The sequence below is a fragment of the Lates calcarifer genome, linkage group LG17 (assembly GCF_001640805.2).
Source record: "Lates calcarifer isolate ASB-BC8 linkage group LG17, TLL_Latcal_v3, whole genome shotgun sequence".
In the NCBI taxonomy this organism is placed as follows: Eukaryota; Metazoa; Chordata; class Actinopteri; family Centropomidae; genus Lates; species Lates calcarifer.
In genome coordinates, this window is record NC_066849.1 from 8,518,656 (window position 1) to 8,536,174 (window position 17,519).

Genomic DNA, 17,519 nt, shown 5'->3' on the forward strand with positions numbered 1-17,519 from the left:
CAAATACATTTGAATTGTGCAGAAACAATAAGAGCTGATGATAAAGGATTAGTGTCGCTCATGTTTTGTATACTTTGTGATTGCCACATGTCATGATTTTTTCATGAGCTGCAATTTACATTTTAATGTTTTTATGACCCCCCCCCCCACCCTCTTCATCATTATTTCAGTTCTTTTTTATCTGTATATGCCCCCGCCACTTACTGCTACAGTGTCCCAATTTCCCCACAGGAACCATCAAAGTTTCATTTTACCTCATCTCATGTGTAATGGGAAACAGGCTCATTAAGCGGGTTGTGATCACAGTTGAGCAATGCTACAGTGAAGGTAACACATTGCAGGGGCACATCACACCCAGCATGGGGAAATCATCTCTCCCTCCGGGGAGAGGCCGCCGGCTGCAGTATGACTCTGGCTACAGGTGCAACAGAAGCTACTGTTCATAAAACCCCATTTTTTCTGCAGCTGCACACACCCACATGCCTACATTTTGAAATCAAGGACTAGGTTATATCTACATACCTGCTTCCTTTAGAGTCAGTTTGGTATTGAAGCTTTCAGCACCAAATTAAAAACAAGGCCCTTACGCATTTTACTGCAAAAATAACTGGTTACATGGAGTCTTCAGTAGCTTAAGGCAAATAAATGTTTGATTAAAGATTATAACAAGCATCATCAGAGATGGTAATTGAAAAGACATGCAGTATGTGGCATGAAACAGCCATCTGTCTTTAGTCTGTCGTAAACAATGTGCTGCTCCTTGTGGTAGAGCCTCTTGGCTAAAACTAGCAGCTGTTGGGCTGCACAACCACAACACTTTGTCCTGTCAGAAATGTTATGGATCAATAGTAACTGCCTGTTCAGTAGCAGTACTGTTACTGTGATGTTTCTCCATCCAAAAACAACAACACAATAGATTTTGGGTTTTTTTTCTTTTTCCTTTCTTTCCTTTTTTCTCCCCTTTCCTTTCTCTTGTTTTAAAGGCAAGCAAATGAAATAGCCCGTCCTCTTGTAGGATCAATTCAGATCAGTGAGACCTGTAAAAAACTCTGATACTATTGGGTGCAACAAAGCACAGAGCGAACCCTGTGGACTGGGGTGAACTTTCCAAAGATCAACTTGTCACAGTGACTCAGGAAACATCCCTGAGGTGAGCCGTGGGTGACAGCTGCTGTCGCTCCACTGGCACAGGTAAATGCCAGAAGCCCCACTTGGAAACACTGGCTTGCTGACACACAAACACACACGCACGCATGTGCATGCACATGCACATGCACACAAGGCACGTGCACACACACACTCACAGATGCCTCTGTGTCTTTAAAGATCCTACAAGGAGCGCAAGCAGGCTCTGCATTAGTCACCCTGTCACTACAGAGAATAGTGACAAATGACACCAGATGAATGCATGTCAGCACTTTTTTTTTTATACATACTCATCTCTCTCTCTGTCTCTCTCCCCTACACACACACACACACACACGCACACACACACACACAGGGATATAGCACAATTCAGTACAGTCCTTCACTCTAAATGTTGAGCATAAACAGAACAGTAACAATGGTATGTTTCTTCATGGAAAATAGGTAAAACTGAATAACAGTTGTGAAAAATACAGCATTATTACTGCGTGACTGTAAAATTCTTCATTCTTCCCATTTAAAACAAATCTATTGCGCTATTTATCTTGATCTCTTATGTGAGTCCTCTGTTCATCTGTATGTGCATCTAAATATATAATATTATGAGTCCATCGTATGTGGTGGCTGAAAACGCACTGGATGTCACTGCCTGGAGAGTTATGTTTGCTTTTTACAGCTTCCTTATGTGGATTTTTGTGGATTTTTTAAGCATGATGTAACAAGAAAAAACACAAATGATGTAACCTCTCACACTCACATACACACACGAACACACTCACTCACACAAAAAGCTCTTGATCTTCTTTAAGAGGTTAGGATTTGCAGTAGAGTGGAGCAGCCCTGTTAAGTCAGTGTTGATTAGAAGCTGATTTGTGCATTGATTTTATTGTTCTTCAGTAGTTTGATAGATGATCTTTAAAGGGTTAGACACAAATATTTAATCTCACTTGAATAACTCTTAAATTGTAATTCAGTGGCTGCCTTATTCTCTCTCCTTATTTCTTCTTTTCTCACATCTACCTTGAGGTACAGTAAATTGGAGAAAAATATTAAAACACTGAGTATTGTTTCAACTGAGAGCAATTATTTTACCATCCACGTATTGAGCTGCAGTACTGAGGAGGACCAGCAGGTGTCTGTAGAGTTACAGGGATGTTACAGATCTCAAATGAAGAAGGCAGACTGTGATGATTTCACTTCCACCTGCTCTTGCTCCTCATACTCTGAATAGCAGGTGACAGCACCATAGCTGTGGCCATGTCACCTGCCCACCGCTGTGCTGTCTTAACTGCATTTGTCACACACACACACACACACACACACACACACACAGACCTCTGTGCTAAAAGCAGCACCAGCAGGCTTCAATACAGCAGCATTAGTCACACTGTCACCATGCAGAGAGCAGCCAGATGAAGCAAGGTGGCTGTCAGTTCAGAACAAACATGTGGGAACATTAGATTATAAATATGATAACTTGTACAGAAAACATACAAATGTAAAGTTGTGTGCACAAGTACACAGGGACAAACTGGAATATGTAAGCTTCTGTAAAGGCTACAGTCCAGTTCATCTCTCACATGTTCTGTTTTGAGTTTCATGACCTCACTTCCCAGAGACTGTAACATTGTTATGAGAAGACCTTGACTTATAGACCTGTTTAAATGACTCTTAAAACCCTCTGGCCACATTTGTTGCTTTAGCAGATATATGGCATCTACTTGTAACTACCTTTGTAGCACATCATACAGCATGTCAGTTTGTTTTTTTGTAGTGGTATTCAATTATGTATCATTTTGTGTCATGTCAAAACTGAGAGTCACCTTGTAAATGCCTGCTGTGTTGGCCTGAGCACTGCAAGTCAGTACAGTATTGTTGGAGACCGAGCAGCAAAAAGGTGAAAATGAACAAAAGAAAAGCGAGTAATAACTAAATTTGGGCCTAAAATAAGTCAACAAATGGCACTGAACTCAGGATGCACCAAATTAAACTGCAGCAGTGTAGACTGACTTCAACAAAGCACAAAGCTGACCTTAACTCAAAACTGACTTAACTAAATGACAAACAGGTAGAAAATATAGACTAAGCCAGTCAAAGCGATGTAACAGAGGAACGGTGGATGAAACACAATAACTACAAATAGCTACAAATAAAAGCTAGACAGACAGTTTGCCACCAACTCAACATTAACGAAAAGAAATAGTGTAAGGTAGGGTTAGGGACATGGTAAAATTAAAAGTGTAAGTCAGTAGAAATGGTAGCACCAAATCTTTGTGTGGTTATTGGTGCGGCCCTCACAGTACAACACTATAAAGCATTTCTGCTTGTGGACTAGATCATGAAAAGTGTATGAAACCCTGAGGCTCAGCGTTGACTACTTCTTGGAGCAGAGCAGTGACAACATGTTGATACTGTGTACATTCCTCCCTGAACAGCTCCACTTACAGTTATGCTGATGATGTTTTTATAGATGATGATGATTAATAAACATGATACCTCTCTTACTAACCATGTGTTGCTCTGTGTCTGGCAGTAAAGGGGAGGTGGCAGCCATCGAGACAGAGCTACTGAGGGACTACAAGTTTGGACAACAGCAACTGATAGAGATCTGGGGACAAGCATGCGCCCTCGCCATCACCAAGGTCTGTACACAGTGTTCGTCTGTCTTTGCCTCTAACTTTCATTTTTATTATCTCCTTTGTAGCCCTACTTTACTGTAAGTATAAAGCAGAACACAGCAAGAGGCAAGCTCTTTTCCTCTTTTTAAGACATCCATAATCGCCATCCATCCGTGTTTGTGTGGTCATGGGCCGATCCAATCCTGTACTATCACTATAAATCAAGGTTCAGACAAATAACATCATTCTAGTATGTTTTTATTGCAGTTTTGCTTTATTGTGAAATGACCTATGCTTGAATGTCTGTTATGCTTTCAAAGCTCTTTTCTTTGAACCATTAACCTGCAGCACCAAACACTGAACAGTGGTTGCATTTACTGTGTGTATTTTCTGTGTGCATATTAGTGTACACTCTCTCTAGCTGTCTTGTAACAGCAACAGTAATTCCATATATTTTGTCAAATATTTTCCATGAATTGAGGAGTTTTATCTTTTCTTCTGCAGCTGCTCTGTCTTTGTACTGCAAATGAACCAGCAAAGTTCAACAGTACAGACATTTAATAACTGTTTGAAAATGTCACACTGCTTTTTTTCCATTCTTAATCAGTTCTTTCACCAATCTTGTAGCTTTGAGGATTAACACAAATTCAATCAATCTTTTTCTTTGAGAGAGCTTGCGATTTTTTCTCACATCCACACAAGGTTTTTGGTAAAAATGGCCACATCAAAGGAAGTCAAATTTTTCCAATTACATTTCTTTTCTGCATAAAACCATCTAATGCAGAACCACTGTTACAAACTCAAGTCAAATAAAATCAAACTGTGGCTTCAACTGACCCATTCCTGTGAAAATCTGTTAAATAGCACACACTGTGTATCACTCAATAAGCCATTTCTAAAGGTCATCCCAGTTTTTTTTTTTTTTTAAGAAAAGCTGCTGCACACTCTGTCTCAGCCTCAGTAATCATTACAAAACCAAGCGAGATCCTGGTTTGTGACTGCTCAATTGTTAAAAAAAAGGGGGCAAGAAGTCACAGCTGCTGCTACTTACACTTTCCTAATTTGCATCAACCCCCATACAAAATGTCTGATTATTATGTGGAGGAAATGTTCTAACTTTCTGTGACATTTGCTTCCAAACATTTGTGCAGCTCACCTCAGGGCAGAACACCTGAGCTCACTCTGTGCTCAGCTCTCCTCAACCACACTGGTCCAGAACCGCAGCTCCTCTTCTCTGGTGTGGTTGCAGTTTCATTCTGCTGTGATCTGGACTGTGTCGAGCTGATTGTGCATGTGTGTGTGTGTGTCTGTCTGTCTGTGGAGGAACACATGTGGTTCCCTTTGACCAGACCACTGACTTGGTTTAACGCCATGCTGGTTTCCGTAGTGGGCTCTTCAACAGGCTGTGATGAATGACACATGAAACCTTGCGTTGCTGTCAGGAAGAGGGATAAAGAGAAGAAAGGGAAAGAGACAAAGACACAGAGAAACACACAGAAGTGGAAACACAAATGTGTTGATTGATAGAGGTGGTAGTGAGAGTTTTATGAGACACCACGCCAGGCATAGACACATAATGGCCCTAAACATAAGAACATTGTTTTTTTACAAAGCAAACATTTTCAGTAACACAACATCCAAGCATAAACATAATATCAAGATTTAAGATTGTCATAAAGATGAAGAAATCAGTTTGTTTTGATGAATAAAATGTTTAACATGATCTGTTCTCTTTAAGCTGCATTATCTGTATTTTTAGCTAACAATGACCAACTGATTGTAATGGATCTGTTGTAATGCAACCACAGTAACTGTCACCAACTCTGTTCTCAGTTAGAGATGATTAGCATCTTCAGTCATTTTTTGTTTCTGACTGCAACTTACTTTGTTCATTCATTTTGAATATCAGTAGATTTTAATGACTGTTGTCAGTAAAGATGAAGAAAGCCAGATATTTCCATCAAGGTTTGGTGGAGACCAAAGCTGGAGTTAAAAAGAAAATAACTATTGTTCTGCGTTTGCTGAATGAGTAAATAGAAAAGATTTTGCTAACACGTACGTCATATCAATTTATCAATTTAAGGTGTTAATATGTACGTGTTGTGATTACAATTTACCCCAAGTGGCCCATGAGAATCTATTAATACATGTTTAGCTAGTGTGTCTTTTAGTGTGACATTCTGTCATTACTGCATTTGTACTTGGTATAAAGCTATTACATTCTTGGGGGGTGACGGACAGACACAACAGCAACAGTTTGAAGAATGTGAAATAGAAGACGAGGAACATGAGCCAGAAAAAAAGAGAAGTAAAAGCTGAGACAGGCAGAGTGGCAGCATCAGTCAGGAGTAGAGACGTTGTGTTCTCCCCTCAGAGTGTGTGATTAAACCCACCACATCCACTTCCCCTCTATTATCATCAGCCACTGCTGGACCCACGCCTGGCCCTCCACCACCAGCCCCAACAGCATAGCCTTACTAGACAAACATGGCCTGGACGCCGTGGATCGCTGCTGCCCACAGCCGCCAGCAGCACGCTACCGCGTACATGACATCACTGCTATTTCAGGAAAATTACAGTAGACGGAGATGCAGACAGTCTGATTTCAGTGATTTCACTGCAGGGCTACTGCTGCTGGCTTCCAAGTATACCGCACAAAACAAGCATGTGCTCACACACACACACACACACACACACACACACACCTCTGGTTGCCAGATAGATTTTAGGTTTTCTGTAAGTAATCCGTTTACTGTTCCAGCAGCCACAGCCACCAGGTTCAGACTGTGTGTGTGTGTGTTTCTGTATCAGTCTGAGGCTTTTCATCACCTGAGTGGAGACAGGAGATGTTTTTGTTACCACACAGCAATAAATTAGCCGACAGTTTGCAAGAGCCCCTGGACTTTAGTTCAGTGCTCTAGTACAATATTAAAGGCACAGGTTTTTCTGCATGTGTGAGTATATTTGTGTTTTTAGTACCCTGATAATGTTTTCTCAGGCTCAGTTTGTGTTTCATATTGATTGGACATGAAGGCACATGTGTCTTTAACATTTATTATTAGTATTAGTATTCCCTTAGAGACCTTAATGCAATCAAGACAGCTATATTTTTCAGATGTGTGTGTAAGAGAGAGTGTGTCTGAGAGGGGGATCCTAGCTGTGCTCTGCTCTTGACTTCTTGACTTTAGGCCTTCCTAAAGATCCCTCCTGAAGTTAAGTTATTGATGACAAATATGCCTCTTCTATAATGTATTTAAAACTATGATTATTTAGAAAATATATTTCATTTTCAAAGATTTAATCTGTTTGGTTAAAAGCTTGTAAGCTGACATGAAAACTACTCTCCAGCAAACTAAAAGAAAGTGTCTGAAGTTCTACAGCAGAGCAGATGAAAAGAGGCAACCAGATTACAAACCTGCTCAACAGATGCAACAAACCATCTGTCTGTACTTGTCAAAATCCCCTACACATCAAAAATATCATAAATATCTCAAACACTGGAAAACATTTCAACAAGTTTATTAGCCTGAAACAGAGTCAGAAACATTGTTTTTCTAAAACAATACTGTGATCACATGCCATTTGCTGCCAAGGCAGTTTAAAACTTTATTGAAATAAATGACATTTTTGGAATAAAGTGTATCATAAACTTGTATCAAGATATTTCACTGGATGTATGAAAGAGGTGAAGCTATCATCACTATTGGTTAAAACTCCACATGACTTCAGTGTATTTTGGCCATGCCATCGGACTCTTTCAGTGTGTAACACACCAAAAAGCACGAAGAATTAGGTCATACTTTCAAGATGTTTTTAATATGGTAATTAAAGTAGTCATGAAATTCAGTATTTGCATGAAGATTGCCTTGGCAGTCCTTGTTTTTTCCATTAAAAAACAAACAAAGGAGCACCTTCAACAAAACAGACACGGAGACAGGGACGACAGGAACCCATTAGAAATGGTCTCTGTCTCCTCTTGTGCTAATTGTCTTCACCCACTCACTTACCACTTTCAAGGCCCAGTAGAGAAAAACGAGTTGTTAGGAGACAGATGTGTGAGAGTGTATCAAGCCTCTGTTGCAACTGAGATGGGATAAATACTTCAAAACATATTAGAGCACTGCCTGAAATGATTCAGCCTGCTCCCTTTATACCTTCAACAGTGTGTGGCTCTAATTGTTTCTCCAGCAGCATAAAATGGCTCCAGCAGTGATATCACTGATCCTCCTCACTCCTCCTCAATGTTCAGAGAAGAGGTCATTAAACCCTGTAATGTGAATTTGTGTATGCTGGAGCATATGGAGATATCCAGCACACATGGAGCAACATTAGAACACATTCTTGAGTTTGTTGAGTTTCTGTCAACCAAACAAATTCAAGTCCAATATTCACTTTGCTTTTAGCTCTGTTTTGGTCTCCACCAGCTTATGAGGACAACAACTTTCATTTACTTTCACAGTTTCTGACTTTTTCTGCCTGACACTAGATCAGTTTAACAGAACAGTTTAACAGAACAAATTTGCTGACAATATCCTCCTGCTGCATGTGAAACACTGGTTGATGAGAGCCGAGCTGCGAGATCAAAAAAACAAAACAAGTGTGCAAAATAGACCAAACAACTCTCCGTAAACCCTGTTAGGAACTGCATAGTCAGGTGATAATTCTCTGTGGAACCATTTAAATAGACCTTTTTCACATTAGACATAATTATTTGATCCCTTGGTAAGATCAAAAAACAGTCACTGGTGCAGCTTTAAGTTCACCACCTCTCTGCTTCTTTAATCTCTTGATATTTATTTTAATCTGGTAACCCCTACAGTCTATGGCTGAGTTCACAACAGGGAACAGCTCTATCAGATATGGCTAGCCTTTAATAGCTGGTTGCAGTAATTACAGTTAGCATTTCCCTTTAGGGAGCAGGTCTGCACAGAAAGCCTGACATTAGACCACACATGCACAGAGTACGTAAATGTATTCACAGAGAGAACCACTGTGAATTAACTCAGTGAGATTCATCATTAAGTGTCATTACCATGTTACACAGTGTGAGACTCACAAGAGCTTCTGTCTTATTAGATATGAAAATGCTGTACTGTTGTCCACTCTTAGTCTCTACCCTGTGTCTCTTTTCCTCTCGATCACTCCCTGCTCATCTTTCCTAATATTACCATCAGCCCCGTGGCCCTCAGCGACCATAACGCTCTCTCCTCCATCTCACTCACTCTGTGTGATGATTTCTCAGCTGAGCTGTTATGATGGAGATAACGGCCGCTGTCTCTTCTCCTGGATTCATCACTCTAGTTAATGCGTTTTGAGTCTTGTTATATCCAATTATCCAATGTGGGGAATGGCCTACTTCTCCATATGAACTTTCTCATGTCGTGAATACATCAGTGGAAGAGGAAGTTAATGGGTTTTATGCACAGTGGAAGAATTTCTGCCTATTTCAGGCTCATCTCCAAACTTTGCAGGCCAAAGATCAGCAACAGTGGATGAACCAGCGAAAAAGGTTTAATTTGAATTATGTAACACTACAGCCTACAAATTATACTGTAAGTATTTTGTAATCATAATTGTATATTATTACAGGATGCAATAAAGGGTTTACAGGGGATGCAAGAGCAACAAGGGGCAACAACTTGAAAATTATGAGGTAACTACTTTTTGAATTACAGGATACAGCCTTGCACTATTATATTCTTCAGATTAACCAGAACTATGGTATTGTGCCCCGTAATTATTTTGATTGAGATCTGAGTATCTGTTGAGTTAAAAAAAAAAAGAAAGAAGTTACATAAATATTCATTTATCTGTTCCTAATAAATAGAAAATAGGTTATTTTAAGACTTCTTATTTTGTTCTATTAATACATTACCCTGTAATTCTTTTATATGTGCCCCATAATTACAAAATACTTGCACTACAATAAGTAAGCTGTAATCTAAAGCGTTACTGTGAACTGCAGTCCCAGATTTTTTATGACGGTGATAAAACTGGGCTAATTGGTCTTATGAGTTGTATTCTGACACACATTTATTGGGCTCTAATTGGACAGCATTTCCAGAAGTCTGCATGAACTGTCTTCCTCTGTTCAAGTTCTTCCTCCAGTTTAGGAAATTATGCAGTGACCTTTACAATGATGAACAATCATTCTTGTGTAATGTAATAACGCTCTCTCTCAGTTAAAATATACAAACCCCCCTAAAAGCATCAGCTAACAATCCATAATATGGCAATGAGCTTTGTACTCTGAAGAATCTGTGGAAAATGACGCCAGACACCTTTGGGGCTTTCAGTAATGATCATGACTAAGTGTGTACACACACACACACACACACACACACACACACACACGCACACACACACACAGACACTTGCACAGCAGCTCTGTTTAGGTGTTGGAGATGGAAGATTAGCCACTCAGGTTGACAGTTCCGCAGGCGTATACCTGTCTCGTTTAAGAAGGTGCAGGGTGATTTACAAGGGAATGTGCGGCCAGTAAATGAGGCAGATGCCAGCGGCCTGCTGCAGCTGGAGCTGAGATGGAAAGTTATATATAAAGAAGCATCCCATGGCGTGGACAGTGGTATTTTTTCCACTGCTACCAGGGTTATTTTAATGAGATTGGACCTTTTCTCATACACGGAAGAGACAATGGAGCTGGTGCCATTTCCATCCTCGTCTGGCATGTCTGGCATGCTGCAGTAAGGCACTCTGAGTATGATGGAGAGGCCGAGGCACAGATCAGATGACCTGTCCTGAATAAGAATCCTGAAGTCCAAGGGATAATACTGAACACTGATGACCATCTATCTTCCTCTTGTTTTTGTCTCACTATTGTTCTCTCACAATAACCCTTTCTATTTTCTCTCCTGTACATCTCTTCTATCCCCATGTCTTACACCTTTCCATTTACTCAGTCATCAGCTTGTCTCTAACTGCCTCTCCTTTGTCTCTCCACTAGGCCTACCCTCTCAGCTCTCTAGCAAAGAAGCAGCCAACAGTGCTGGTGATCTGTGGTCCAGATCAAAATGGCTCCATTGGCTTGGTGTGTGCCCGACACCTGCGCATGTTTGTAAGTAAACTACTGTACAAAGTGCATTAGTGTTGCCAGTAATAATGTACACGAAAGCAACCACAGTCTGGTGCTTGTGCAGTCATTTAGATGATATCACAATCAAAGAAACAATCTTAACTTACATCAGGACTAACAGGGGATCCCGTATACAGGCCCTCTGTGCTTTACAGAATTTCATTTCAGCTCCTGTAAATGGCTCTGAGCTGTTATCCCATTACCCTCTCTGCAAGGGCACTCAGACAGCCATGATATCATGCTATTGTTACTCTCGTTAAAACTGTCTGTTTCTTACGCTCGGCAGCCACGATATGATGTCATGACCATCATGTCTGCCTCTAAGGCCACATACATGACTGACAATTTGAGACAGATTGTTTTTGGAGGCAGGACTCCTCATCCTCATGACTGGAGCTGAGAGAGTATCTTTTTTAGACAGAGCAGTTCATTTCAGTGCATGGAGCTGTAGTCCTGCTCCAGTCCATGACTTTATTGGAAGGGAAATAATGGATATGTGTTTTTGGGATCTTTGGTTTAGAAAGGAATGCATCTATACACTTTACCATATGTGTCTGACATGCTAGATTTACAGTGCATTGATAGTTCTGATTAAAACCATGTTAGACAGACTTTGTTTAAGCAGGCTGATGGCTCTCTGTGGAGTCTATCTCTCCCCTCTCACCTCCCACTCTCTGTCTTTTTCCCTCTTGAAGCCAAGGACGAGGTCAGAGGTCAGTTCTGAGGGAGATATATTTTAATCCTGGTATTCCAGAAACAAATAAGGAGCTTCTCAATAACTTAACCTAAAAAACCTTAAAACATTCAGGCACTGATTTCCTCTTTTAAACACATCTTGTGTGTACTGTCTGCTCTTTTATCTCCTTTTTTTGCTGTGTTTCTAATGTTTTTACCTTCTGCATCTGTCATTTCTTGTATATTTTTGCAATGTGCTATATAAATAAAATTTTATGATTATTATTTTTTTAAGTGACTGCACACTACAGTAGGCCGACTGGGACCACACTTGTCTGAGTTTGCCCTAACTTCAGAAACATGAGTACTTACTTTGGACTGTGAATCTGGTGTAAGAGTGTATGTTTTTCATGGTGCGATGTGATCCCTGTCAGCAGGAAGACATGCATGCATGCACGTGAAACACACACACACACACACACACACACACACAGCCCTCAGCCCCTGATGCAGAGCTGTGAATGTGATTAGACAGAGCATAGAAATGAATGATCAGCTGCAGGCGAACAGGCCGATTTGCTTCTCACGTCACTCCAAGATGTCCGTGTTCACAAAATCAAGTTGTGTCTGAGTCTGTCGTGTATCTTTGATTATTTCCACCGCTGGATATACGGAAAAAACATAATGCTGCATACCAGAGGAGATATTCCTTGATCAAAGCTGATGTAAAATGAGTATAAAAAAACAAGTCCTATGCACATTAGTTCCGGTGTATTTTTCATATGACCGTAAAACAAGTGGACATGATGTTATGTTTGGCTCACTGCATGTGCTCCATAGGCAATCACTGCATGGAAACTTCACATTTCTGATGCTGGTCATGAACCAACTGCAACTATTCTTTATTAAATCTCTTCTCAGCTTTGTCATTGTGATATGATTAAAATCTGTCTCGAACAGACTGGAGCACACAGTTAGACACTTATATTTGACACGTCTTCAAAGCCCAGTCGAAATGTTAGCTGTCTCATCTGTTAAAGACTTTATTCAGACCTCATGCCTCCAATCCTAATGGTCTGTGTGTAAAAAACAGGATACAACAAAACACCATCATCCCTCCAGGAGGGGAAGTGTGATTCTGTTAGATTGACTGGAAAAAGACTCTGCTTGTTTTCATCTCACGGCTCGTTTCTGTTCATGCTCGGTGACAGTAACAGTCTTTGCAAGTGCCTCCTTAGTTTAGCTTAATGGTGTAAGCACTGATGAGGTCAAGGGCAAACTCAGAGGGACGCACACACACACACGCACACAGTAGATTATTGTATCTGGCTCTGCTGCTCACCTTCTGCTCTGCTGAGATCAGGAGGGAGATGATGTCTGGTGATCAGTGGCTGTGGCAGTTTGATTGGTTCAGGATCCCCAAGGAGGCAGCGCTCTGTCTGACCTGACAGATCACTTCCTTTGTAGGGCAGCTCACAGCTCACCCACATTTGAAAGAACATTCTCTACTTATTCCTTTCTTTATGTGATGTCTGTGAAATAGTTATTTGGCTTAAGCAGCTAAAGACTGATGTGGACACACTGGACAGATGTTTAGATAAATTATGCAATCTCTTTTGAATCAGCAAAACAACATATTACTGTTTGTAACATTATCTCATGTGATATGGAGTTTTCTTCTTTGTTTACCTTGATTTTGAGATATCGTCTCTGAGATTTCAGTCTCCTCCCTATTGCAGTAAAGGTGAATGGAACTCACAGTACCTACAAAGTACAACAGCAGTCCCTGAAGAAATATTCATTTCACTTACTTGAGGAAAACTATTATGTGTCATGTATCAAGTGTTTTTTTTTTAAATTAGTATAATTACTGAATGGTCTTTTAAATGTGGCTGACCAAAACTCTATTTTAACTAGGTTTCCATCTGAAATGTAGCGGAGTAGAAGTATAAAGCAGCATAAAATGTAAAAATATGACTAAATTAAAAGTATAAAAATGAAAATTTTGTCTGTGGATTATCAAGAGTAAATGCACAATGTGGATTTCTTTCTTAAAGCCTGAGCAAGTAATACCTACATCTCAATGGTGGCTTGACATCATTAGGGGTAAAAAATTGAATATGGATGAGCTGGCCCTTTTTCACTTACACTACTGACAGTAGGTCCCAGGTTTTAAGATTTATCTTTGTGACTGTATAAAGGTCAGAGATCACAGGTGCTTCCTGCTGAGCATCACAGACCTTTCAGACTGCAGGTGTCTGGATTTCTACTTGACTCAGCTTCCAGTTTATAAAGGAAGTATTCATTCAGGAGACAGACTATAGAAAACCACAATTTCTGATCACTGGTTCACAGCACTTTCACTTGTCACGAACTGCTGGCCAAATGTACACTGATGCATCACCCGCGCTCAATCATGTCAACGCTGACTGAAATCACTGGCTGTAGTGTCGATATTATGTAACCTTTTCTCTCCTCCTTTGTGCCCCCCTCCTCCTATTCTCTGTTGCCTCATCTTGTGTAGGAATATGAGCCTACCATCTACCACCCTAAACGCTCCTCTCACAGTCTACACCAGGATTTCACAGTACAGTGTGAGAAGATGGACATTCCTTTCCTCTCCTATCTCCCCACAGAGGTCAGGAACAACACATTTTAACACATTTTACAAAAGACCTTAGTAGTGTCTTTGCATGATGTGATGTTTGATTATAAACACTACTTTTTAAGAATGTGCTGCTGGTCAATTTGTAACAGAGTGTGTTGTTATGATTAAATTGTGAAATCTGACCCAGACCAGTGGTTCTTGACCTTTTCAGTTTATGGCCCTTGAAAATGGAGAAACGTCCACTTAACATTTGAGAGGTATCAAATTATATATATATATATACGAGTATTGTTTAGATAGACTGAAGTATATTCCACATCTTTGACTTATTAGAGGAAGTTAACATTTACAAATACTGAGGTATTTGTGTCTGTTCAGGTGCAGCTCATAAATGATGCCTACAACCTTGTGATTGATGCCATGCTGGGCCCAGAGGCAGACTGTGCCAACATTAAGGAGCCATACTCTGGTATTCTGGTCACCCTGAAGCAAGTCAAGATCCCCATCGCCAGTGTGGATGTGCCCTCAGGTAAATGTTCATACAAAAACTGGATATAAGGATGGAGTCTCAAAAACACGACATGATAAATGAGCCTCCAGGCAGCTCCCCAGGAGCCTTGGCTCTCAGACAGGAGTGTTCTAAGTTTGGAGGCACACGTGGAGTATAAATCTCTCTACAGTCAGCTCAGTGTGAGCTCATCATACACCATATACACTACCCGCTGTGTGTGAGCACAACAGGCAGAAAATCACCACAGCACTCCTCTCCTTTAATTCCCCTTTCTGTCTGTCGGTCTGTCTCAGGTTGGGATGTAGAAGAACCAAGTCAGGATGGGATAAACCCAGAAGTTCTCATCTCACTTACAGCGCCAAAGAAGTGCGCCATGAGTTTCTCGGGGAAGCATTTCTTGGCTGGACGTTTCCTGCCCTATGACATCCAGAAAAAATACGAGCTTAACCTCCCAGACTACCCTGGCACAGACTGTCTCATAGAATTGTAACACATGGGAAACATGAGAGCCAGTGTGGCCGCTCCTCAGTTTGGAAAAAAGTTACAGTCAATCTATTCTCTTGTTTTGTATTTTATAGATTGTTAATGTGATTTAATGTTAACATCGCAGTTGTGTAGAACTGGCTACACTTTAGCCACATGTGCTGTTGAGCTACAGTAGAAGGATAATGTTTAGGAACTATTATTTGAGTCATGTCTTTTTAGGGAATGGCATGAGGAATTTCTGTGTCAATTTCTGTACTTGTAAAAGCTGTAGCATTACACTGTTTTACTGATTACTTTACAAAAGACAGAAATTTCCTTTTCATAGTCAGCAAAGAAAGACAAATTTTCTATGATGCCAAGCACTGGAATTTTATTTTCAACCCCCCTTTTTTAAATGTTAATGTTCTGATGTGTTTATGCTCTTGTGTTTTAACTTTCTACTTAAGTGTGCTGCTGAGATGAACTGGTGGAGGCTGGCGATTCTAAATTTTCTGTTCATGTGTTTTTGGTTTGTTTGGTCAGCCTGCACTTCTGCATTACTTTTGTTTCAGTTACTTCATTAGCTGTTACAAAAGGTCCAGACAGTTCTTGTCCAATAAAAAAAGGCCATTTAAATAATGATTCAGTTCCTGGTGTTTGTTTTTCTTCACTTAAAATACAATGACCAACAGACGTTATTTTATATTAACGATTACTAAGATGACTGTAAAATAGCTATGTATTACGTACGACCAACAATCTCTGATAAGGCAGATGTTATTAAATATGTTTTCAGCTTGTTCCACTACCCCCACGTGGCCAGAAAACTCACTTAAGGTAGTTTTTAAGAAACTCAGACATAATTTCTCTGAATTACTTTTACTTGATAACATGAATTCTACTACTCATGTCAAGATTCTGACAAATAATATTAATTCTTTAAATCATTTACTGATCCTCAAAGCTACAGTACAGATTATGGATTTTATTATGAAATGGTAATGAATCCACATCTTGCTCAAGACAGAATGCAGCAAAATAAAATGCAGCTTGTTCTGTTAAATGACTAATGTCACTAATCAACAGGTCACCAAGCTGTGTTATATGCACATCACATGCAATTAGTGTTGTTCTTCTTAGATGAGTGCACACTGTTACTTCTGTTTATTGGTTCCCAACTGGATTTGATTTGGTAATGAGAGCCATAAACAGGTGTGATCAGACTAGAATCAGCTGTAGAGGAAGGTCTCTCATTATTGAGCTCAGGGCTGCAGGCTTCAATGAGAATGACTAAGAGAGGTTGCTGTGCTGTTTATGGATGAGGTAATGTGTATTTATACAATGCACAGGAGCTTCTTCTGAATACTAATGCACTAATGCCCGGTGTGTGTGCGCACATGTGTGAGTGGGTGTAGAAAGTCAGTGAAAAGGAATGTCAATCCTGCCTTTTTGCTCGGTGGTATTAAATCTTTCAGAGGAGAGCTGACGAGGGCTGTAGAAATATGTCTGAGCACTCGCTAGTCTTGTCTTTCATGCCTGTCCAATCCCTGTCAGGAAACAACGACTTGTCACCACTCTGTCGTTTGTGCTTCTCATGAGAGCGGCTGAGTAATGAGCTTTGGAGTCGCCGGTGGCCTGTAGAATTGAACAATCATAACTGACAGCAGCACTTGTTGTAATATCCAGTGAGAGATAGACTTACACGAAGAAGAAATGTGGTCAGAGCAGCAGTGAGGCACAAAGATTAATCCAGTGCTGACACTGTATGACACACAAAAGCTCAGATTTTAACAATTTACATGGCTTTTTCTCAGTGAAACTAAAGGATTTCCATGTTTCCACTTTCCTCATAGGAGCCTGGTTATGTGGGCATTTATGGACATTAATTGTTGGTTATTATTAGCAAATGTATTGAACTGAGACTCATTTATCTTCATCTTATACCCTTCCTATCCAAAATATTAATTGCATGATTATGTATCATCTTGAGTATTGGTGAAGCTGCTTCTTCCACATTCTAAATCCTTCTTAAGTAAAAGTACATTATTATTAGTAGTAGAAAAATGTACTTAAGGTATCAAATGTAAAAGTACTCATTATTATGTATGACACTATTAGATTCTTAATACTGGTGCATCAATGTGTGACCATCATTTCACTGTTGTAGCTGTTTGTGGTCAAGCTAGTTTTAATTACTTACTTACTATATAAAGTTAGCTTGGTTGTCCAGTGGTTCTCAACCTTGGGGCCCATCCCTCCAAAGGGTCACAAGTGAGACCTGAGGGGTTGTGAGATGATTAATAAAAAAAAAAAAAAATTCTGCTACACTTATCTGTCTTCATTTTGTGAACCTTCTCTTTCTCTAATCTTTGCTTAGCATATGACAGATTTACAGGTGAACTG

At 40.1% G+C, this 17,519-nt stretch overlaps 1 protein-coding gene across 1 annotated transcript in view; it reads left to right on the plus strand.

Moving 5' to 3' along the window:
* The window catches only part of yjefn3 (YjeF N-terminal domain containing 3), a 40,414-nt gene extending 24,656 nt beyond the window's left edge, over positions 1–15,758 (plus strand). The window contains exons 2-6 of the mRNA XM_018670347.2: positions 3,680–3,788; positions 10,729–10,839; positions 14,057–14,170; positions 14,519–14,669; positions 14,945–15,758. Of these exons, the coding sequence (XP_018525863.1) occupies positions 3,680–3,788; positions 10,729–10,839; positions 14,057–14,170; positions 14,519–14,669; positions 14,945–15,141 (682 nt within the window). The 3' untranslated portion in view covers positions 15,142–15,758. The remainder of the gene's footprint in view (positions 1–3,679; positions 3,789–10,728; positions 10,840–14,056; positions 14,171–14,518; positions 14,670–14,944) is intronic.
* The last annotated feature ends 1,761 nt before the right edge of the window (positions 15,759–17,519 follow it).